The 24953-nt window shown below is 37.0% G+C and overlaps 1 protein-coding gene across 18 annotated transcripts in view; it reads right to left on the reverse strand.

Annotated features, from left to right (window-relative positions):
* The window catches only part of SOX6 (SRY-box transcription factor 6), a 537504-nt gene that overhangs the window by 86900 nt on the left and 425651 nt on the right, over nt 1-24953 (reverse strand). For all 18 annotated transcript variants that reach the window (XM_061201489.1, XM_061201492.1, XM_061201488.1 and 15 more), the window contains one exon: nt 2448-2597. In XM_061201489.1, coding sequence (XP_061057472.1) covers nt 2448-2597 — 150 coding nt within the window. The remainder of the gene's footprint in view (nt 1-2447; nt 2598-24953) is intronic.

Raw genomic sequence — 24953 nt, forward strand, 5'->3', positions numbered from 1 at the left:
GTCAACCCCCACAACCCCCCCGCCCCTGCACCATTGCCTGGAAATTCTCTCTAGACAGTAAGCTGGAACAACTGTGGTGCTTGCCTCACTTGTTTCTCTTCTATCAGGGGTCACTGTCCTGTACTCCTATTGGACATGTCTGAAACTACTGTTTTATATATTGTGTCTTGAGTTTTACTTGTTTAAGTTTGGAGAGTAAGTAAATCCCTGTTCCTCCATAATGGTTTAAAATGGAAATCTTCTAGGTTTCTTTTAGGATCTCTCTCGGTATACAACCAGATATGTCAGTTACAACCACTACTACCACCCACCACCATCTTCTTTATTAGCATCAGATTATCATCAAGGTCATCGCTATACTAACATTTATGGAATAGTCACTATATCCTAGAACATGTATTATCTCATTTAAGACCCGTAAAAATATTAACTTCCATTTTACAGAGGCAAAAACTAAGGCTGAAAGAAGTAACTTGCCCAAGGTGACACATCTAGTAAAAGCAACAGGACTGACATTTGAACAGAAACATCCTGACTGCTGATGTTGACAACTATAGCAAATAAAAATTCTGGGGGAAAAAAGGAAAGGAAGACCATCTATTTTTATTTTTGTTACCTTCGGCTAACAATGCCCTATGTCACGTAGTCGTGTTATATACAGAGGGAAAGAATGACTACAGAGAGAAACATGAAATATTTTAGTGACCATAATTCTTTCAATTGCAAAATATAAGATTATTTTCAGAACTTCTGTAATAATAGGTAGGAGCTATTTTAAAAATTTAAAACATTTGCTTTATGTCTTGGTCTATATATTTTTACTCACACATACAATAAACAATCTAATAAGTATAATAAATGCCTCCTTTGTTATTAACATAAAGTATAGTCAAGTCAAATTATATAGAGAACTCCCTAAGAATTTGCATGTGGTCAAGTGAGTAATAAAATTCAGTTGGCCCACAAAGCTGGAATGGTAAAAGCAAATATAAACTTGAATCTAACCAGGGAACATTTTACTCATCCAGTAAAGGCTTGGTTTGGTGTAGTTCCATTTGGCCAACCCACTTATAAAATGACTTTTTCATGTTAAAATATCTAATACTCAATACCTCAAGTCACTGATGTTTGATATGCTTATACTCCAACAACTATAATTAAACAAAGTGCCTTGGTTTGAGTGGTAGTGTTCTCTTATTCACAAAAAGAAACTCTTGGAACACAAAATAAATAGTCTGTTTCCATCAGTTAATACTATCTTATTAAATGTAAACCGCCTATTGTCATATCTCAATATTTCTAACAACAAAGCATAAATGTTCATCTACTTCTTTGGAGAATCTAAAGGCATGGGTGGCATTAAATTAATTCCTTTGGGTGGGCACTGGTAGAACTATCTGTCCTAATTATGTTTACTTTTTTTATCTTTGGTATTTGGGATCCATATTTTTTAAGGGCTTTTCTGAAATCTCAAAGTCCCTATCTGCAAGTTTTAGAAAATAAAACAATTTCAGTAATTTTGTGGCCTTCAATGCTGTTTTGTTGGCCTTAGATGTTTCCCATGTAATGAGTTAAAAATAATTGCAAAATTTCTCCAAGTGCAGTACTTTGGGCACATGACAATAATACATCTGTGCTTAACATATCCTGCAAAGTAGGTAAGTCAGTGATACAAAACAATTGTTTCTTTGAGCTGTCTGAATTTGTGAATTCAATACAGCAAGCAAAGGCAATCACAAAAACCTATAAGAACCAGCTGCAGCACAAAGTTAGACTGGATCATCAATTCCCCTCTGTCACCAAGCACCTCCTGGCTACCCCATTTTAAGACACTGAAAATCAGTGAGGAAAGGATCTGTTAATGTTTCAGTCATAACTTGGGCAATCCTGTTTATCCTATCACAACTATATATGGCATCAAAGCATGATTAGGTTATGACACAACTCATTCCTCAGAGCCCACATTTATAACTATTTTTGAATGAGAGAGACCTTTATCAACAAACCATATAAAGTCCAGCACTGGGTTCTATTTTGTCAATCTAAAGTTTTGAGATCCTCCACCTCTAGCACTGTAAGTTGGCTCCCCACCTGTTTAAGGAAGTTAGAGAGAAGTGTCACAAGACTATGACAAAGACTGGTAATAAAACCATGGCCATTGATGCCAATGAACATTAAAAAATAAACGCCAGAATCCAAAGGGGAAAAACTCTTGAGAAGTAAGTGTGCAGATATAAGTGAAGATCTCACAATATGGCACTATTGTTATCAAAAGGGAAACACCTGTTTCTCAGTGCTCAATCATGAAATTTACAATAAAGAGGAGCATTTGGGGGTTCCTTTAGGCTGTCTTGTTTCCTGCCGTTTATTCCCAACACAGCTTGGTTCACTACCTTTCTTGTGAAGCTGTTTTCCAAACTGTTTCCATAATCCTGCAAAGCAAATACCTTAACTTGAGTTACAGGGCTGGTCCCTCTCTTTTCATTTTTTATCCCAGTAGGTGAGACTGCCCCTGCTGTGTTTGGTGGCTGTGGAGTTGATGGCATCTTTGCTCCAGGTGACACCTGCATGCTGGCCAGCTGAGCGGCATAGAGCTGCTGCAAAAGAGGGAAGACAAACATCATCTCTTTAAATGCAGCTGAAATGGAGTTTCAAAAAAAACTTACCGTATTGTTAGATAATTGTTTCTCTGACAGCCTTGCAATTTCTCTTTCACTATTTTTAAAGAGGAAAATAAAAGAGAATAAACAGTATAACAGAAAGAAAGAGCAATGATATGGGAGTCATTATTCTGTTCCTGGTCCTTCTAGAAATAAGTTTATGACCCTAAACAAAGGACTGAATTGCTCTAGGACTCAATGTCTTCAATCATACAAAAAGGAATTTGACTGAATGGTCTCAAATATTCTTCCTAGTACCTAAAATCTTCATAAAAGTGCTTTAAAAGTCGGTATGTCCATTCATGTAATTTTAATATTCATAAACTAAGCAACTGATCTAAACTTTCCTAGGCATTTCTGGAAGAACATCATTCTAATCCAATACTGACTAAATTTCTCTGGGGATGCTGACCCTTCTGGATGATAAGAGTGCTGCCCTCAAGACACCTGAGGCCCAAAGGCAGTCCCTCCTTCCTCAGGGTCTTATTTCTATGCAGCATATAACATAATCCAAAAGAGAATATAGCCAGATTTGTCGGGGAAAAAAATCAAGCTTCTTTTTCCTAGCACAGGATGTGAAATCCTTAACTGTAGATTTATTAGCTTTGGGGTGAAATTGGTGATAAATGAATGTGTTAATCTGCTATGGCTAACCAGAATTCAGATACCTCAATTTTAACACAATTTCATGCTTGAAAATGCCATTCAAATATCTTCTTTTCTTTTTATCATCAAGAATTAAGCCATCAAGATTATGACTACCTTGATAGTCATATTTCTATCATAATAAATAGAAAGCTTCCTAGTTCATTAACCACAGAGAAAATAGCTCAAACTTTGCCATATTAGTAGGGGAGAAAAAACAGGTGGTTTGTATGTAATTTCCAGCATTACTATCATTCAGATGGACAAATAAAAAAAATTACAGTAATCAAAAACAGACCTTTCAGCACATGTAATTAAATGAAAGCTTAATAAAGAATAATTTGCAAGAGCCAGATGTGCCTATGTCATGATTGTTGCTTTCTTTGGAACAATTTTTCTAATATAACAAGCCTCTAAAGAAATTAAAGTTTCATAATTCTGTATGTGCAGTGACTCAGTGGCAAGAAAAATTCACAAGTAAGAGTCAGCCAAACTGCTAGAACTTCGGGGGAAAGAAAGGACTATCGTGTTTCCTTTTTCCTTGTTTCCTTTTATATCTTTTTCCTTTAAAATTCAGCCAGGTGTCTTCAAAGGGGGCAGGGCGTGGGGCGCGGTGGTGGGGGGTGGATGCTGAGCCAGTGAAGAAAAGTTCTACACTGAATGGAGGGGAAAAGTACTGGCTATATGGTGGCTGGTATCATGACCAATATGCCTTACTATTGAGTATTAAAGAGTCACGAAATCTTCGAGAGGCAAGAGTCCTTAGACATCATTTATGCCTTCATTTTACCTCATGATTCACAAGATCAGAAGAAAGTCAATTTTACTCAATCTTGAGTCCTTCAAGGAACTTCAACTAGTGAAGAAAAGCAGAAAAACAAATCTTTGGACACAAATCTATTTTTTAAAAGGCTGACTAAATTCAGAAATCCTTCAAAATAATTGAACAATACAGTTGCCTTGGAGAAACAGAGTAGCGTTCATTGCTTTCTCTAAAGTTCGACAATCATCTATTTTACATCCCATTCTAAAGGCTTGTACCTAAGAAAGGCAAGGTGCCTTAGAACTGTTGGTTCCTTGGAATTCCTTGTGCCTTCTGGTTACTGATATGTTAGAGGCAGGAAGAAGCATAGCCACAGCCTGTAAAACTCACAGACCTGGGTAAACTGGACAGTAGAATATCAGATAAGATTTAGTAGAATGAGCCTTGAAATAGAAATCAGAAATTAGAGTCCAATGTAAAGATAGAAAGTGCTCATGAAAATAAAAATTTTCACATTCTGTCTAACAAAATATATTAGTTTAGATAGAAGTATAGAGCTTTTCAGATTGAAGACTTTAGATCTGACTTGGAGAAAAGAATGCCATTCATTGAATAGGCATAGGTTTACAGAACAATTTCACAAATAGCTCATCTTCTAAGCGAACATTAATTGAATATGTTCCATATGCCAGGCTCTGTATTAGGAGCTGAGGAGGATTCAAAGTCTTGGAACAAGCATATCGCTCTGGAGGAGATGTAAGATAAAGATCCTTAACACTTGATTTTCACCTTTCCTGCAATGCTTATCACTTTTTTTAACTTTGTGTTTAGTTATGCACACGTCTTATCATGCTTGATAGACTGTAAGCTTACTGAAGTCATGATCAACCTAATTATTTTTGAATGCCTAGCATCAACAATAGTGATTTGCAAATAAGAGATAACCAATCAATATTTTCTGAATTAATGTGCTATATATAAAATCCCTGGATGTTAGGGAGGAGAGATATTCTCTCTATAAATGAGGCAACAGCAGTGGTATATGATTATATTTATTGTAAATGTAATGAATAATTTTATGGTGTTGAGTTTTAAGAAATAAAAGGAAAATAAATTCAGTGCAAATTAAATTATACTGTTTTACAAGAAATTATTCCTTGAAGTCATTTTTAGAATGTTGACTAGATAGCTCCTCAATAACTGCTAGCTTCACTAACCCATCTTACACTTTTCTAACACAAACTGTAGTACTAATTTTTCTTCTCAGCCTAGTTACTTATAAAGTTTCCCTAAATGCTACTGCATCCTTTTCTGAAAGAACATAAAATACTAGTTATTCAAATAAATAGCTTTAAGTTAGAAAACTCCTTTGCAAACTAATGGTTTAGGAAGGAAAAAGGTTAAACTCTGATTAACTATTACATAAGCGTTTACAAAAATGTCATTCCATGTAAGATTCTCAGGACACAGTTCATAGTCATAATGACGATAATAATGAATATTAATTTCCAAACAACATTGAGGTTTAAAAAATCAACAATGCAGTAAAGCTTATAACAGGCTTAGCCAAAGTCCTATAAACATTTAAACTTTGGTGAAGACTGTTTTTGTAAGTATAGGTTTTTCCATTTCAATTTTGAAAAATGTTCAGTGGTTGTTTGGGATATTGAATTGTCTCTTTATCCAAAATATATATAAAGACATGCAGTGCATACATGTAAAAATGAGCCTTGTTAAATATTTTTCAAAATTATAAAATCACTCATATTTTACAGGAGCACTTTAAGAAATGCTTTTACTATTTTATGGCTAAAAAATATCCTACCTTTATTATTAGTTCAGTTTTAATAAAGTAGCCAGCATTAAAATTTTGGTAAGCTGAACAATAACATACTTAGTACCTGGAATTGAAAGGGGCTTAACAGATCATTTAGTCTCGTCTGACCTCTTCATTACACTGATGAGCTGAGGTCTAGAGAACAGAAGTAGCACGCCCAAGATCGTATAGTTAGTACTGGAGCTAGAATAAGAATTCTCTAGCTCTCGTTCCAGCATTATCATTTAAAGTAGAAATGGATATATGAACCAACCTTGGTACTTTTCAAGCACATTTCCAGTACAGATGAAATTTTCAATGGCAAATCTTTATTAAATGTGTACTATTAACTAAACACTGTGCTAAACAATGGAGGTACAACAACAAGCAACTCAGAAATAGTCCCTGCCTTAATGGAGGTATTAAATAAATGCTTAGGTAGTAACTAGGAATTACAGTTAGAACAAGTGCTGAGAAAGAAAAATATAGAATGTCAAGTGACTGTCTGACAAAGGTATTTAATGTAGTCTGAAGGACTACAAGGATCAGAGTAGCTTCTCTAAGGAAGTAATGCTTTACCAACTATCCATGTGGAAAGGTTGATAAAGAACACTCCAAAAAGAAGACACATCAATTATTATGGCTCTGAGGCAGGAAAGAAGGTAACGTTTTTCGATGAACTTAGAAAAGGCCAACATGGCGTGACTGTTGAGTGAGCATAGAGCGGCATGAGAAGAGGCGAAAGAGGGGTAGGGTCTTATTAGGCCACATTAATAATTTCAGACTTTATCCCCAAAAGAGAAGTACCTAGAAAGAGCAATGAACTAGAACCAAGACACAAAGACTCTCTTCTATGCTTTATCACTAACTCATTGACCAATCTTTTAAGCATAGGATTAAGAAAGTCCTATGAAGACCTCACAAGCCCACAAATACATATTACCTCTAGTAGTGTTTCTGGAGTTCTGTGTCCTGAGACTAGCCTTGGATCCTAGTGACACTTTAATAACTAAGTCTGCTTAGATTCAGCACAAAACAGTAGGTCCTACCAACCAAACTCAGCCTTATGGTAAAATTCTTGAGTGTCTCTGAGTACACACGCTGGCCTATGGCCAAGACCTAAGAAATGTTTTGTGTCAGGGTCATTTTACAACACTATTGTATTTGGGAAGAAAGGCATGCTTTTCCCCCCCAAGGAGTCAAATTTACATCAAATTATAATGGATGGTGTCACAGTGTATCTAATATTTCCCATAATGTGAAATACATATTCTTTTATACCTGCTTTCTGTGATAAAATCACATAAGATCTCCAAAGGAGAGCACCATAAAAAAAAGGTGAAAGGCCTTTTATTCTCATAATCACGTGATTTTCACATAATCACTCATCCAGTCATCACCCCCATTCATTCGTGTGTTAATTCAACAAACATATATTGAGCACCAGCTCAGTCAGGTACTGTGCTAGGTATTTTACCTTTATTATTTTATTTCATCTTCAAAATAGTTATATATGATAGGAATTATTATCTATTTTAGAGTCAGCCTCACTTTAAAACCCATGTGCTTTCTGCTTTTATATGTTAAAATAAGCTATACAGTGAATCACAATGAAACGCATTTCCTATTCCTAACCACCAGACAAGAATCATTGTCCAAGAAGAGAGATTCTGATATTGCTGCTCTCTGAGCTCTTTTGACATCTTCCAGATGTCTTACAGCTACTTTTTCTAAAATGGCATTTCACAATCCTCAAATGGAGAAAGAAGAGTTAAGGGTACTACCAGCCACCTTGAAGGAGCAAGGGGCACAATTTAGCTAAACTCCCTTCTCCAACCAATCTTTGAGCCATAATAGAAGACACCTGAAATACCCTAGTGACATATGTTTAACAGACTGATAAAGTAAAAAGAACAATGCAGACTATGGGTAGAAATAGGAGAACTTGATAAAAAGAGAAATTGACAGGGCCTTTAAATTGGCACCAGTGTGCGCTAGTATATGGAAACCAAAGTAAAAAAGCAGGCACAACTTCACTTGCTGTGTTCTCTTTGGAGTAAATTCTCCTGTGTTTTGTCATTTCAATTAGAAAGGGCATTTTAAAGTGGCCTGTCGGAATCTGACCCAGAGAGAAAGAAAAAAAATTCTCCCTCAAATACAATTTGCCTACCTGGTAGATAATGAAGAAAGGAAGAAAAGAGAAAAATGCTATTCTATAAAAACAGATTCAATAGGCACTAACTTGAAGATTTCAACTCTCACCTTTATATTTACCTGATTTGCTATGGTTCCAAGTAATATCTGAGAACCCCAGGCCTCTAGCCCAGGTTAACTCAGATGCTGTTGCTGTGTTTCCCTGGCACCACTCAGGGGCACAATAAGGAAATGTTGGAGAAACAAGCAGGGTGGGTAAGGGGGCAACCTTAAGAAAATGTCATTATTTACTTGATTGATGCTGCCTAACACTGGGCCCCAAGCCTGGCTCAGTTCTCCAGGGATATCCTGGATTTTGTTACCCTCTCAAAACAATACTGATGACCATTCCTCTGCCTACCAAGCAAGGCATGCTATAAAGCTGGATAAGTTCAGCTGTGAGGCTGTGAGAAGGTGAAACGGAGACAGGGGTAATTAAGCAGCTTGATTTAGTGCTTGTTCAGCACAGGGAAGAAACTGTGTCAGTAACAAGTCACTACAGACTGAAAGAGGGGTGGGGGAGAGAGCTTAAAAATAATTTGAAGGCGATCACAAATACTTTTACTTCTCATAAACCTCCAATGTCAACAAAATGATCCAGGAAATATAGCTGTGGTTTTATGGAAGGAAAGAACTGAAGTCCTTGTTTTCAGCATAGAAGGTACTTGTTTAGCTATACCCCTAATATTTGATACCAAAGAAAATTGGCTGTGAGGATAGGAGGTGAGAGGAGGAATAGGGGAAGAACTACTACTCCCACTTGTCACATATTGGGTTAATTTCCAAGTTAATCTCCTTGCCCCTCCAGCATATTTTTCTATTGCCATATTTTCCTTTCCTATTAACCCCTCTTGTTTATCATAATTCTACTCATCTTTTGAGTCTCAACTCAAAAATCACCTTCTCCTTAAAGACTTATCTGACCACTGCCTCCTTTGTGTTCCCACTATACGTCATTCTCTATCTCTGTGTCCTTTCACCAAATTATGAGCTCCTTAAGGGAAGAACTGAGTCTTATTTGCTTTTATGTCCCTAGCACCTAACTTAATGCCTGACAATTAATAGATGTTCTGTTAACATGAACCATTAAAACCCCTTCATTTACCTTGTCTCTGTCTTCTTAAAATTACTATAATTTCTGCCCACACCATTTTCTTAGTATACTTTTCCTCACACCCTCTCCACAAAGAACTCCAGAGATGGAGGTCAGTTCTCTTCATTTCTGTCTTTTTGGACCAATAAGCATGTGAATTCACCATGTAATGCATTGATTTTCTTGCAAAGAAACACCAGATAACACAATGTTAGCAGAAGGAAGAATTGTATACATGATCTAATCCAATCCTTTTGCATTACAGATGAAGAAAACTAAAGCCTAGAAAAGGAAGTGATTTGCATAAGCATACCAACTTGTGAGCAGTGGGTAGAAAGAAATCTAGAACCCAAGGTTCCCTATTTTCCCCATTTGGTGTTCACAAGGACTCATTTCTCTTTGTGTTCTGTTCTCTTGGGGAACTAACTGCAAATAGAGTCTGTACTTTCTATCAGAGCTTTTAGTTTGGACTACATAAAAGGGATGTTTTTCCACCATTCCCCTAAGATTTAAAGAGAAATTCATCCTACATGTACTTAAAAAGTCATCATTGGGCACCCAAGAATGATTTATGTTGTAGAATTTTATTTTAATATTTGTCTTAAAATGTACACATTTAAAAATGCAACCATAGTAATTAGGTTAATTATAATTACATTAAGGTTTCTACAGATGTTTAAAATTAAAGTTTATGCAAAAATAAATAAAGGGACAAATTTGTCTCAGGTGAGAGCAGACCTATTTCACCCCCTTTGAGACTTCTGCCATTTGTCTTCCCACAAAAAACCAAGGGAAAAATGGGACAAGCATTGACTGTAAGCCACTGGAGAGCCAAGACCTGTTTAATTCATTTCATTATCCCCTGCAGCCGGCTCAAGAATGTCAAGTAAAGAAAAATGAATTGAAAAAAGAGTTTTCCTGGCTAGAGATCATCTTGCCTATTTTCCCAAGCACTGAGTAGCTTCCTCCTCTGACATAACTCATTGTGCTAATGGGACGGGGAATAGGGGGAATACGTTGGGTGTGGAGGAGAGGAGAAGCTGTGAAAAACAGAAAAAAGAATAGGAAAGAGGCTCAGGTCAAAGGTCCTACCCTTGAACAAAGAGAATATTTTTAAAAATTGGGAATCCATCAAATAACAGAGCACCCTGTCGTCTGCCATGAAAAAAAAAAATAATCAGAATTCATTCTCTGATTGCACCAATTATATTGGAATGCACTCAGAAGAGCATTTCCTTATGGAACATAGTTGCACAGTGCAAATAACTAAAAATAAACAAATCCACCCCCAATAGTTTTAGCAAGAAAACTCAATCTCTCGCTGCTTCTTCCAAGTATCTTTTCTTTCAGCGTGCTAAATAAAATATGTAAATACATAATGCTTTATTTACAGAAATAAAAGTGCAGTCATTGAAACAATTGGTAATTTGGTTCTTGAAGCAAGATACTCGAAGAGGTGATAATGAGGGCAGTTGGAAATCGGCATTATGGGAATGAATCTTACTGTTTTCCTCTGTTTCCAAGAGCTGGGCAGGCAATGCTGAAGAGATCCAGCTCTCTGAATGTGCTCCAAGTGGTACAGCTTGCATTAGTAATGCTCCTTTAACTCTCTAGTCGCAAAGCCATAGCTCATCAGAGAAGTCTTAAACAAATGCATCTTGACTGTACCAATAGGATATAAATACTCATCAATGAGTCCAGAAGTTGGATTTGAAATCCAAGCATTATTTCCCATAAACTAAGTCACAAGGAATTTTTCAGTGGGTATATATATTTGAGTGCATGTGCTGAGTTTAATAAAATACTTTCAGTAAATGAATATATGTTAGGTTCCCAATACTTAAAAGCATTGTTTCTTTGTAACTGAAAGGTGAATTTCAGTTCAAGCTCATTCAAAAACTATTTACTGAGTGGCTACTACTGGCCAGGTACTATGCAAGAAATATATAGGAGGTCAGAAAAACTAAAAGAAGAGGACATTTGAATACAGACCCAAAAGAAGTGAGGGAGCAAACCAGGTCATTATCTGGGGATAGCATCGCAGGCAGAAGCAAAGGATAGGTGAAAAGTCCTAAGGCCAAGGGTGTGCTTGTGCTCAGAATGTTTGAGAAACAGCAAGGAGGCCAGTGTGGCTACAGCTGAGTGAGCTGGGCAAAGGGTAATAGGTCAGGTGTCAAAAAGATAGCAAGGGGGCCAGATCATGCAGACTTTGTGGACTATCAGACAGACTTTGGATTCCATTCTGAGTTTCTGGGTTTCTAGGAAACACCATTACAACAACATGGCAGACCTGGAAATCCCTCAGCAATACCCACAGGAAAATCTGGAGATATGCCAGGGCTGCCTTGCCTTGGCCCATGATGATTGCCAAGAACCCAGATGCTATTGCTTGAAAAATATTCTACAACTGCCTAGCTTCTATGCCTTTCGATTTCCATCCATAAGGAAGCCTCCAAAACAACACAGAATGAAGACAAATACGGGTAAGTATGCAATGAAAAAAGTTTTTAAATTGTTATAAATATATATTTGGGAAAATTGCATGAAAGTATAATATTTTCTAAATACTAATTTTTCCCTTTAATGAATGGACAGAACAAATGTTGCTGGTTGGAAATAAATGTGTTTATTATATGAAAATATTTTTACTGTTTTCAAACTGTAAACTGTTTTAAACTGGCTTTTAATTTCTCAGGAGACTTTGGAAGGTTGAACACTAGAATTATGCTAATGAACAAAATTTTATACCTACAATGAAATGTACAGATTTATTTTTTAAATTTCATATTAATAATAACATGAGGGACGTCCCTGGTGGTCCAGTGGTAGAGAATCTGCCTTACAATGCAGGGGACGCAGCTTCGATCCCTGGTCAGGGAACTAAGATCCCACATGCCGCTGGGCAGCTAAGCCCGCATGCCATGACTACTGAGCTTGCGCGCCTCAACTAGAAAGCCTGCGGGCCGCAAACTACAGAGCCCACACGCCCTGGAGCCTGCGTGCCACAACTAGGGAAGAGAAAACCCACACGCCACAACTAAAGAGAAGCCCGCGCACCAAAACGAAGTGCCCATGTGCCGCAACTAAGTCCTGACGCAGCCAAAAATAATAAAATAAATAAATAAATAAATCTTTTCTTAAAAAAATATAATAATAATAACATGAAATGTGCATTTGTAATAAATATTGAGAGATAAGGATGTATTTTGAATTCACTTTTAAGTGATCCAGTAAACTCGGTAAGAAATAATGCAAACTATCCTATTCGTCCCTTACTCTTATATTTTCTTCTGTATTTTTAAAATTCAAATAAATGTTTTACCCTGTTTCAGAGCCACCTCCACGAACTATCATTTTCAGACTGCAAATTATTAGTATTTCCAATTGGAGAACTTCAGTGTATTTTGCAGTATGTAAATATGCCATCTGTATCCTACAGTAATACCTATGGCTAACTCCCTAATTAGCAGAAAGGAATGATAACCTTATACACAGCAGCCATAGTAAAAATCATTCAAATAGTTTGTCATAAACATATAATGTGCTTTAATGTCACTAGATATGATACTGACACCTATCTCAATAATCCACCTTGGAAAATCATTCTAGCAGATGAAGTGGGTAATGGTTAATATAAAGGACTAAAGAAGAAACTTAGAAAACTAAGGTTTATATGCTGTTATGAGAGGGAGGACAACACGGTGACTAAGCGTGCACACTCTTCAGTCACAACCTACTAATTATGTGATCTCGGGCAAGTTATTTAACCTCTCAGTGCCTTAAATTTCCACATCTTTGAAATGGGAAAATAATAGCACCTACTCTAAAAGATTTGTTGTATGGAATAAATAAATAAGTTAATGCATGTAAAATACTTAAAACAGGGGCTCACCATAAAGACTCAAAACCTGTAGGCTCTTAAATCCTTATCGGTATATTCTCTTTAACAAATGTCACTCCAAAGATCTTATTCAGAAAATACTTGGCATTTTTATTCAATTTAGCAAAAATGTATTAGGAATACAAAGATGAAGAAGATAGGCTGTCTTTCAGGTGCTCAAAGCAAGAATAGGAAGGAGAGAGGAAGAAAGACACAATATGATACATTTACAAATTACTACTGAAACACCATCACTGGGAACAGTTAGTTTTTTTTTTTCTCCCAGATTTACTGAGATATAATTGGTAAATAAAGTTGTGTAACTTTAACGCGGACACGTGACAATTTAATGTATGTATCTATTGTGAAATGATTACCACAATAAGGTTAGTTAACACATCCATAACAAATAGAGTTTTGACGGAGGACAGTTAGGTAGGTTTTACTTACAGTAAAGCCCAAAACAGAGATCTTATGTTAGCTAAAAGTTTAAAAATAATCCTGTAAAATTGTTTAACAACAACAACTACAAAAATCCTGAGCAGAATGGACACCAAGCCCTGCAACACAGGGAGTGTTTAGGCTATTAGAATTTCTGTTCTGCTTTTAGTAGTGTCTCCCCTCCCAGCCCATTCCTTTGGGCTAGTACCCAAAGACTGCTCCATAGAACTGAAATGTTCACACTAAGGGCCAAATGTAGCTTTGAGAAAGGCTTAAGGTTTATAAAATGTACCACTTCTCTGGAAAAAGGGAAACCACCCTTGGCTATTCATTTAGGGAACAGGAACTTTGCTTTGTTCCTGTTTTCATTGTCCATTGTTGGACAGAGAAAACCGCTTAAGCATTCAAATTTCTAACTTAGGGGGGGATTTTCGAAATCTCAGTATCTCCTCTAAGCCTACCGTAACACCTCTAGAAAACGCTCGTTACACGATGTAAAATCACAACTTTAGTTTGTTAAGAGGGCATAATTCCAAGCGGACCATGGAATATTTATGTCTCTCTGCAGCTCTTTGAAGGAATAATCTTATGTTTTTGTGCCTGTCGTGGGTCAGAGGTTCAAATCAGCACTTCTTTCTGTCACTTCTTATATGTTTTACTATAATTTACAGCTCAGCAAGAGGACTCATAAAACAAAAGTGTCTATTTTATTTCAGCAACTAATTCTAGTTAATCAAAGATTTCCAGCCAAACAACCCAGCATGAAACTCTGCATGGAAAATACGAGGAGAACAAAGCATTTTGTCAAATAACACATCTCATGATGTAAACACATATGTCTCTTAAAGGAAATTTTATCGTTTCCACATTATCGGCATACAAAAGGAGCATTCTTGTCCCAGACCTGGTGCGGCTGTGGAGTCATCGTCATTGGAAACAAGAGCCTGATTAGGTTCCCACACAGATATGAATAGACTTTCCTTTTTTAGTGAAATAGCTGCTTTTATTCCTTTTTACAACAGACTGGTAATTGTCACCCTAAAAACACTGAATTGTACTAGGGCAACATTTGTTTCTGCTCTTTTTTCCCATCTTTTTAGAATCAGCCAATAACATTACTATCCCTTCTGGTTGGTCCTCTTCTGGAAAGTCTGAGTTAATCCACAGCTGTGTGAATGTGAAAAAGGGACACAGCAGGCTAAGTCTGTTGGGTCTCTTGTCTACTAATAAAGTGCACAGTCTGCAGGACAGATGTTAAGAAGATCTGTTAAATAAGTCAGTGGCAGAGATCCTGACCTCTGCCAAGGAACATGTTATTATTCCAGAAAGGGGCATAATTGCAAGGCATTAACAATTAGAAGAACCGTAGCTTTTCTTTATAGATTTTACTTCTTGCTTCATCATTTGGTTGAAATATAGTATCAAGGCCCATTCACTGAGAAGCAATGTGCTAAATATGATGGGGTTTAGTACAAACTGCAGATTACAAGATTTCCCCACATCCCAGGGAAATGGTTGGACCTTGGCTTTGCTTCAATCTTAAACAGTTTTGTTTATTCTGCATGTATCATTACACTATTTGCACAGTTTCACTTGCCACAGGGTACCATTGCACTAAAGGGACTATGAATCTTAACAAACGTAGTTTCCTAACTATTGAATCTAGTGTAATGGGAAATGTAAACTAGAGATCAAATTAATAGAGGAATATCACATGACAAAGTTGTTCTCTATACCTTATACCACTTTACCACTTATGGTGTGAATAAATTATGTCTACCACATGCATTGCAAATTCCCAACTGTGGTGTAAAAGGCACTTTGTGATCTGACCCCTTGCTTACCTTTCCAATCTCACCTCCTATTGCTCTTGTACACTCAGCCTGTGCCAGACCATTTGTTGTTTTCTGAGTGTGCCATGCTGTCTAGTGCTTCTACACCGATGGGCAGACTGTGCTCTTTGTCTGGAGTGCTTTTTATCTCCTCTGTATCTCTGCCACTCTGATTCCTTCTTCCATAGACCTAGTGAACTTCTACTCTCCTTTCGAGATTCATTTTAACATCACCTCATCCACGAAGATTGCCAATACTTCTCCAGGCAGAGCTTAACACTTTCTCCTCCCATAGCATTTTTATTTTGGAAACATATATACTTTAATAATTATCACATTGTTTACCAGACCATGGGGCCTCTGAGGGCAGGGATCAAGTTCTATCCAGTTTAGTATCCCCCAAATAGAGAATAGTACTTACTACACAGTAGGCACTTAATAAACATGTGGGGAATTAATGTATGAGTGAACTAGTTAAACAATTAATCATTTTTCATGTTTATATAAATTTACATTCTGGTCTTGTCACTACTACCAGTACTGTTACAGGGTCTTATACTTTAATATGCCTTATTTTGTATTTTTATTTTTATTTTTTTTACAGTATTAGTCATTTTTTAAAATTTTTATTTATTTATTTATTTATTTATTTATGGCTGTGTTGGGTCTTCGTTTCTGTGCAAGGGCTTTCTCTAGTTGCGGCAAGCGGGGGCCACTCTTCGTCGCGGTGCGCGGGCCTCTCACTATCGCGGCCTCTCTTGTTGCGGAGCACAGGCTCCAGACGCGCAGGCTCAGTAGTTGTGGCTCACGGGCCCAGCTGCTCCGCGGCATGTGGGATCTTCCCAGACCAGGGCTCGAACCCGTGTCCCCTGCATTGGCAGGCAGATTCTCAACCACTGCGCCACCAGGGAAGCCCTTATTTTGTATTTTTAAAGGAGAATCTTCATTAAGTTGGGACATTCAATTGTAAAACATATATCTCTACAGAACCTCACCCCCGCCCACCCCCACTTAGAATCAGCAGAAGCATGAGATATATTATCCTCTTGGCCATACGTTTAAATTCAGTTTTTCATCCAAAATTTATTTACAAGAAGTCATAAAATTTAGTTCTTCACACTGTTCCCTCACAATTCTACACACCCTCACTCAGGCCACTTACAAGCTGTGTAGCTTTGGTCAAGTTAATCTATCTCTCTAGGCCTCAGTCTCTTCAACTATAAAACCAAAAGATTCATATGATACTTGACAGTATGTGAAGCATCTTTCACAAGCATTTTCTTATTTATTTCTCACAACTGCTCTATGGGGATAGGTATCCCCATATCCATTTAATAGAATCTGGGTATAGAAAGATTAATTTGCTCAAGCTCATGGAACTAGTGGTAGAGTTAGGATTTGACCTAACTCTAGGCCTCTAAACGCCTTTCTAACTCTGAAAATCTATGCCGTTTGACAATCTCATTGTCTATTTGTGAAGGCTTTTCTTTCAATATTGTGTCACTCTTTCTTTTTTTTAATTAATTAATTAATTTTATTTATTTTTTTTGGCTGCATTGGGTCTTCGTTGCTGTGCGTGGGCTTTCTCTACTTGCAGCGAGCAGGGGGCTACTCTTCGTCGCAGTGTGCGGGCTTCTCATTGCAGTGGCTTCTCTTGTTGCAGAGCATGGGCTCTAGGTGCACGGGCTTCAGTAGCTGTGGTGCGCGGGCTCAGTAGTTGTGGCTCGCGGGCTCTAGAGCGCAGGTTCAGTAGTTGTGGCGCATGGGCTTAGTTGCTCTGCAGCATGTGGGATCTTCCCGGACCAGGGCTGGAACCCGTGTCCCCTGCATGTGGATTCTCAACCACTGCACCACCAGGGAAGTCCTGTGGCACTTTTTCTTGATTGGTGGCAAGTCCAGTTTAAAGTACCTTAATTGCTGCCTGATCATCACTTCTTGCTAAAGAGCCCTGCACTGGGCCTCATGCTTTTTTAACTTAGGTGAGGTCATCGGGCATAGGCATTAAGACAAAAAGATTTCAAAGAACCTATACACAACCAGCTTGGCCAACCAATAAATGAGTATACTTGTATACACACGTACCAAATGGTCAGCCATACCTTATCTGTTCTTATCACTTTGAAGTATTGCTCATTTAATTGCTTTCGTCCCTAGGCTATTACGATAAGAGGGCAGGAACTTGTTTAGCTTGCTTGCCTAACAGAGTACCTTAAGTACATAGTACGTGTTCTAAAAATATGTTGAATTAATGAAGTAATAAGAGAGATACAAGTATAAGGATGTGGAGAGAAATGGTGTTTATGTTACTTCATTTAATCCTCACAACATGGGAGGTTTCATTATCCCCATTTCATAGCTGAGGAGACTGAGGCTCAGAGGACATTAGCTCATGGTCACATAGTTCTTTTAACCGAAGAGGTCTTGTGGAACCGATTTCTCGAAACCTCAAGCCATTCGCTATTGTATAGACAGAAAGCATGTCAGAGAACAAGCTAGCTACTAAATAAAGAGTGAGCATGGTGTTCGAATACACAGTGGCAAATCATCACCTGATGATATACGTCATTTTCCTGTTTCACAGTGAAGTATATCTGTATTTGGTGTTAAGTGTTCATAATCAGTAAACGTGGCAGAGATGGATCTAAAATCAGGAATAGTATGGTTGGATATAAATGAGCTATATATGACTATTTTGTTCTGCAACTAAGCAGTGCCTCTTTATTAAAACCATTGATAAATGGATGGAAAAGTGGAGGACTTTCACCCAAATCAGTCACATCTAGGCCTCTACTTTGTCAACAAAGCTTCTCATTCTTGCTCTCACTCTCTCTGTTTTGCTATGTCTAAGCCAGTGATATAACTATGCATTCATTATTCAGGGACTGCCCCTTGGGCCCTGGAGCAAACACTTCCTGGGAGGTAAGGAAGATGTTCCGAGCAGGTGAGCACTTCAGAGAGGAGTATCTTTTTCCACGTGGTCTAAGGAGCTCCTAAACTCTGGCGGGCAATCCCAGTGCACTGAGGACTGGTTGGGGCACATGCTCCACTCCATTTAGTGACAGTGAGTGTTTCTCCTTCCTTTTTTTTTTTAAAAAAAAATTATTTGTTTTTTTATTTTTAAGCAGATCGAGCAATAATCCATTGAGAATGTGATGCTAAACCACTTTTCCTATAGAGTTTTTAAACTGGGCCTCTGAGAAGGAGTTTGATACAATTCAATGACTGAAGTAATACCTTTGTCCATTTGAGCATTAAATGGCCCGTTGAAATACAGCTTAGTTAGAGGGAATTTCAGAAAATAGTACTTTCTAATTTTTTTTTAAATTTTATTTCTCTCCCAGCTGACTAGAGCAGAGCTTGGAAAATGCAGCTCAGTCGCTTTCCACAGCCTCTCAGGTCAGCCTCTCACCCGTGTTAATTAAATATAACCCCCTTAGAATACTAAAGGTTAAGTGAGAGCAACATAGCGTTCTTCTCCAATATATTACTGTGAACACAAATGGCCATAATCTGTTTATAAGAAGGCTTCTTTGAACACAGAGGTCTCACTAATGAAAAATTATAAGAGGAAAAGCAACATAATGTGACAACTGTTCATTGCAAAATACATTTTAAACTACCCATTTCCACATCTATTGTGCTTAAATAACACATATCATAAAGGAAATTGGTGTAATAGATGGTTTCAGCTCTGGGTAGCAAATGCAGACCAGTTTTCAGTGTGATAAAGTGAAACTGTAAAAGCCAGTGCATAATTCAGTCAATCTCTTAAAGTCTTCCTTCCCCTCAAGCTAGAGAACTTTTCCCCAGCAACTACAAGCATCAGTACATTTTCTCTTTTTTTAGCAGATGCTGTATCTTCAGTGGCACACCTTGACCAAACTTTCTAAAATTAGAAAACTGCTGAAATAATGGTTCTATACTAGCCGTTTTAAATTAGAAAAGTCTCTTTAAGCTACCGGGTTTATGGCTCTAAAAAGTTTCATATACTGTCCAGAGCTGTCTGTAAATTAAATCATTTAAAATAAAGCTCTTTAATACTCTATAATTAGTCTTGTCTCTCTGAACATGGCTTTACTGTAAATGCTCCTTCCTGACTCTTCTATTGTCCCAAGATTGCGGAGAAGAAAGCAGCCAAGCGATAATTCAATATTATTGCCGCTTCGGTGCCCTAATCACTTAAAGAGCAGCAAAGACTCTACGCTCTCTGCCCCACAGCTCCCGCAGCCTCCTGGCCCGAGGCAGGCTTCCCGACCCAGCAACGTCCAGATGTCAGGAGGAATCCCCAGCTCCTGATGCAGCAGGCGCTCCATTCCAGTGTGGTCGAGCATCTGCTTCATCTGCTGGCATGCAACCGGCCGGACGCGCTCAGACGGCAGCACATGCTAGGCACGGGCAAGGACACACTCCCCAGCTACTCCAGGAGACTCATCAAAACTGAAATGTTAAGACAGGCCCAGAAACTCTCAAAAGAATGGAGCTCAGCATTCAGCAAAAACATTCTAAGCATTTTCCTCAAAGGAAGCTACAGAATAAGACATATTTCATGATCATTCTTATATTGGTTAATTCTATTAGGCTTGAAGCGTCTTCTGGACAGTTAACTAGAAATTTGGAAAAATACATGAACTCTTTGAGATCCCAAGAATGTGATGTTGGCTTTGAATTTTTCCCCTTTATAGTTCAATTAGATTATTTTTAATTCACTTGAATATTATAATAAGAGGAGAATAAGTCGTGCAGAAAGCTTCTAAATGACTGTGCTTCCTGCATACCTACATACAGCACAGTTTAAAGCAAAGAATCCTGATCAAGAAGTAAATTTTAAAATGCACTTAAACCACGCATTATGGCCCTGTTTTGTTTAATAGGTAAGTAATCTGGTCCAAGTCACTTCCCTCTGAGCCTCATTTTCTTCTTCTAAAATATGGGGATAATATTAAAGCATATTTATTATAAAGCCTAAATATAAATTGCTTATTAAACTTTAAAATAATATGCAATACGTATTATATACGTGTATGTATACGTATATATGTAGGTATACGTATATACATATACATACATATAATATTCATACCATTCTTAAATCTGTTTTGTTTAGTTTTGTTTTTAGAAAGAAAGTCAGGCTTCCTTTTTAACATTCAAATCACACATCAAATACAGGTTCTCTGCCAAGAGTGATTCCACTCATCCTATGGGATCTCAATAAACAGCATCCTATAAAAACTAATAAACAGCTCCCATGTCCTCACCAAATTTCATATTTACTTCACTTGGAAAGATAGATTTATACACTATTATAGTCAGAAATAATATTACTTTACCAAAAGCCAGAGTATACGGTGTACTTAATACAATTGAGAAAATGAGCCTGAGGAGAACCGTGACTGTTGTAGCCAGAAGTGACTGACTAGAATAAAAGTCTTAGTTTTGAAGATCAAAGCGAAGCAAAGCACTCAGGAGAAACAATCATATAGGTCTCAGTCTTTTTAAACCTGCACATACAGGTTCAGGTGGACAGGTAGATAGGGAGGTGGGATATTTCTGTTAAGACGAGTAAGATTTGCAATCCCAACTCTTTATTAAATATTTCTTTCCCTATTTTCTCTTTCCCCAGCTAGCATGTAAACTCCCTAGGACGAGGACTTTGTTTTACACAGGTTTTCTGAACCTCAGCACTACTGATAGTTGGGACTGGATACTTTTTGGTTTTGAGGGGCTAAACTGTGCGTTGTAGGGTATTCAACAGCATCCCTGACCTCTACCCACTAGATGCCAGTAGCATCTCCACCCCCACCCCAAGTCATAACAATCAAAACTGTCTCCAGACGCTGTCAACTGAACTCTAGGGGGCAACATTGCCTCCGGTTGAGGACTGCACGTTATACCCACTAAATAAATACTTGTTAAATAACTGAATAAATAAATTTGTTGTTTCGATTTTCACACAAACTTTTTCAAATTTCCTGAGCATGATCATTTATAAGCTTCCTTTTTAAAAAAAGATTTTGATGCAACTCCAAGAGACAATAAATTTCATGACATTGTCACAGTCATTCAAAGCTAACAGGTATAATTTCAAGTAATAGGAATTTTAAAAGAAAAGATGTAATACTTCATTATTTGTTTAATTTAAATGAATAAGTGAATTAGAGTGAAAACCTGATAAATATCCCCAAAATGGATTTTCCAGATTAAAAGCAACTCTATTCCAATCTGGCTTCAAATGAGCACTGTATGTTTGCACTTTGGAGGGTCTGAGATAGTCTACACATATACATTTTAAGCAATAAAATTTGTATCCATATCTATCTTTTTTTTTTTTTCTAGTTCATTCTGCTCCAGAGTAAATAGCATTAGGGAAATTACTGATACCAAGGATCATGGTCTAGGTTAATATATATTATGACATCAAAGGTTGTTTACAGGTATTATAGCTGGTGCTATAAGAGAAACACACAGTAAGAAATGAACTCAGTGCAGTATACTGGAAATTAAGAATTTTCACTGAGTCTTTACTTCACCAAATGACCAAGAGGGTGGAAGCCTTGGGAAATAAATTTAGCTCTGTTTCCTCCATTTTTGTCTATTAAAAGGAAATGTAAATATTTAGCTAAACCAGCATTAAATGACTGTAAGATTTGGAATTGGTACTTATACAGCTGGAAAAAAAAAGAATGTTAAATTAATTCCTCTCAATGTGACTCAAGATGGCTGTACTGATGTCACCACTTATGAAAGGAATGAAAGAAGGAAACATATGACTTTTTTATCCATACAGCAACCAATACAGTAGATGTTTAGTACACAGTAGGTGTTTAGTGCTTGTTTACATTTAATTGAGAAAATAATCCATTATTAGTGCCATTTAGGCTTGGAAGATATATAAGGGAATCTGGTTATTATCTTAATCCTAATAATCTAGAACAGTCAAAATAAAGCAAGATGGTTTCAAATCAGTACGGAGAGCTTAAATTGTTATAAATATTCCCTGAATTTCCATTTTATATGGATTTGCATAAACATGCATACCTGTAGGATATGAACTTTTCTACAAGTAAAACAGAAAGGAAGAATTGGCAGAATAGTAGTAAGTATCTGCTAGCGCTACTGGTCAGAAGTTTTATCCCTCTACTGGGGCACATCTATGAGGGGAATCTATCCAGCTGTGTGTAGCTTCTCAATCCTTTTTAATTAAAATATCACGTAAAAATACTTTTGGGTTAGAAGAATTAAAATTGTTAAAATGTCCATACTACTCAAAGTGATCTACAGATTCAATGCAATCCCTATCAAAGTCCCAATGGAATTTTTTACAGAAATAAAAAACAACATCCTAAAATTCACATGCAACCACAAAAGACCCCAAATATCCAAAGCAAACTTGAACAAGAACTAGAGGCCTCACACCTCTTGATTTCAAAATGTATCACAAAGCTATAGTAATAAAAAAAATGATACTGACATACAATGACTATATAGACCAACGGAACAGAATAGAGAGCCCAGAAATAAGCCTACACAAGTACAGTCAAATGATCTTTGACAATGGTAACAAGAATACCCAGTGGGGAAAGGATAGTCTCTTCAATAAATGGCATTGGGAAAACTGAATATTCACAATCAAAAAATGAAATTGGACCTTTATCTCAAACCATACAAAAAAAAAATTACCTTGAAATGGAAGTCTTAAATGTAAAAGACTTAAATGTAAGGCCTGAAATTTTTGGATATATCTCCAAAGGAATTGATATCAAGATTTCAAAGAGGTATCTTCACTCCCATGTTCACTGCAGCATTATTCACAATAGCTAAGGCATGAAGGCAACCTAAATGTCCATTGATGGATGAATGGATAAAGAAAATGTAATATGTACATAAAATGGAATATTATTCAGCCTTAAAGAAGAAGGAGGAAATTCTGCCATTTGCAACAACATGGATGAACTTGGAAGACATTATGCTAAGTTAAACCAGACACAGAAGACAAATACTATGTGATACCACTTATATGAGGAATCTAAAATAGTCAAACTCATAGAATCAGAGAGTAGAATGGTGGTTGCCAGGGGGTGGGAGAGGGGAAATGGGAAGTATTAGTCAAAGGGCACAAAGTTTGTTATGCAAAGTAAGTAAATCCTAGACATCTACTGTATAACATAAAGCCTATAGTTAATAATACTGTATTGTATACTTAAAAACTTGCTAAGAGGGTAGCTCTTACGTTAAATGTTCTTATCACACAAAATAGTAATAATAATAATAATTATTATAATAATAATGGTGAGAGGAAACTTTTGTAGGTGATGGATGTTTATGGCATAGATTGTGGTATGGTTACACAGGTACATACTTATCTCCAAACTCATCCAGTTGTATATATTAAGTATGTGCAGCTTTTGTATGTCACTCATACTTCAATAAAGTGGTTTAAAAATGTTTTTGTTCTGCTCAGTCTCTTCTGTTACCCAACATGTCAAAATATTTCACCACATCTTTTTCTGATTTAAGTTTCGTGAATGTTGCATATCCTGACTTATTCTGTGGTTGGAAACTGGAGTGAAGCATTTTCTAAAACACTAGAATGTTTTGCCTTCAAACCTTCCCCTATGTTCTTAATCACATCATCTCTCTTAATTTCAAGGTAGCTCATTATAACACATAAGCATACAGATACATGATACATGATACCAACCAAACAATACCTCAAAACTCCAGTTTGGTAAAAACAGGAATAGAAATACCTGTCATTATTTTAGAAACCACTGCATGTTACAAGCAGTCTGTTTAAATACAAGTATTCACATACTGGGAGTTCCCTGTTGTGTGTATTAATTAGTAAGGCTGGAGCTAAATGAATGTTGGTGGAGATGTTACACTAGGAAAGATAGAGGACGGCACTGATTTTGTAATTCCACGGTCTTGGGCTCCTACTAAACCATCTCTGTGAGTACAGCTAACCATCCCATCAATCACATAACTTAAACACAGTGATTAACAGACCTTGGTGAGAAGAGCCATACTCTCTCAACTTTTAGATACTACCTGAAAATCAACTGAAGATAAAATTTCTAAGAGAAGATCGAGTTTACCCAATGTTTTAAGTGTTAGTAATGTTGTAAGTGGTAGTATAAACTTATTCTGCTTCATTGAATAAAATAAGTCAGATTTCCAAACACTAGGAAATGTCTTAATATTTTGCATCCTTCTCTGATCTGCCTATATTTTGTTAATCTCCATCAAGATTCACTTGACACCTGCCAATTTTCTTAAGAAGACTACCTAGAAATGAAAAGTTATTTACATGAAATAATGCCTCCTAAAGACAGAGCACTTGGCTGAACATATCCAAAAAAAAAAAAAAATTTCCGAAGAAGCTTGAGTCCCAGATTGCCACCAAAGAGGGAATTCATTAATTCATTCATTTTACCAACTACTGTCCCAGGTAACATTGAGGATTCAACAGTAAACAAAAGAGACAAAAATCCCTGAATTCAGTGACACATTCTGAATAAGAGCTAGATCAGAGTAGATCAGAGCTGCCCCTCAGAAGCACTTAGGCAGCAAAGCTAGAGTAGAAATGACTGCTTATTGGGATGTTGGTAAGTTTTTTCCTATTCTGATAAT

The sequence above is a fragment of the Eubalaena glacialis genome, chromosome 10 (genome assembly GCF_028564815.1).
Source record: "Eubalaena glacialis isolate mEubGla1 chromosome 10, mEubGla1.1.hap2.+ XY, whole genome shotgun sequence".
NCBI classification, from domain to species: domain Eukaryota; kingdom Metazoa; phylum Chordata; class Mammalia; order Artiodactyla; family Balaenidae; genus Eubalaena; species Eubalaena glacialis.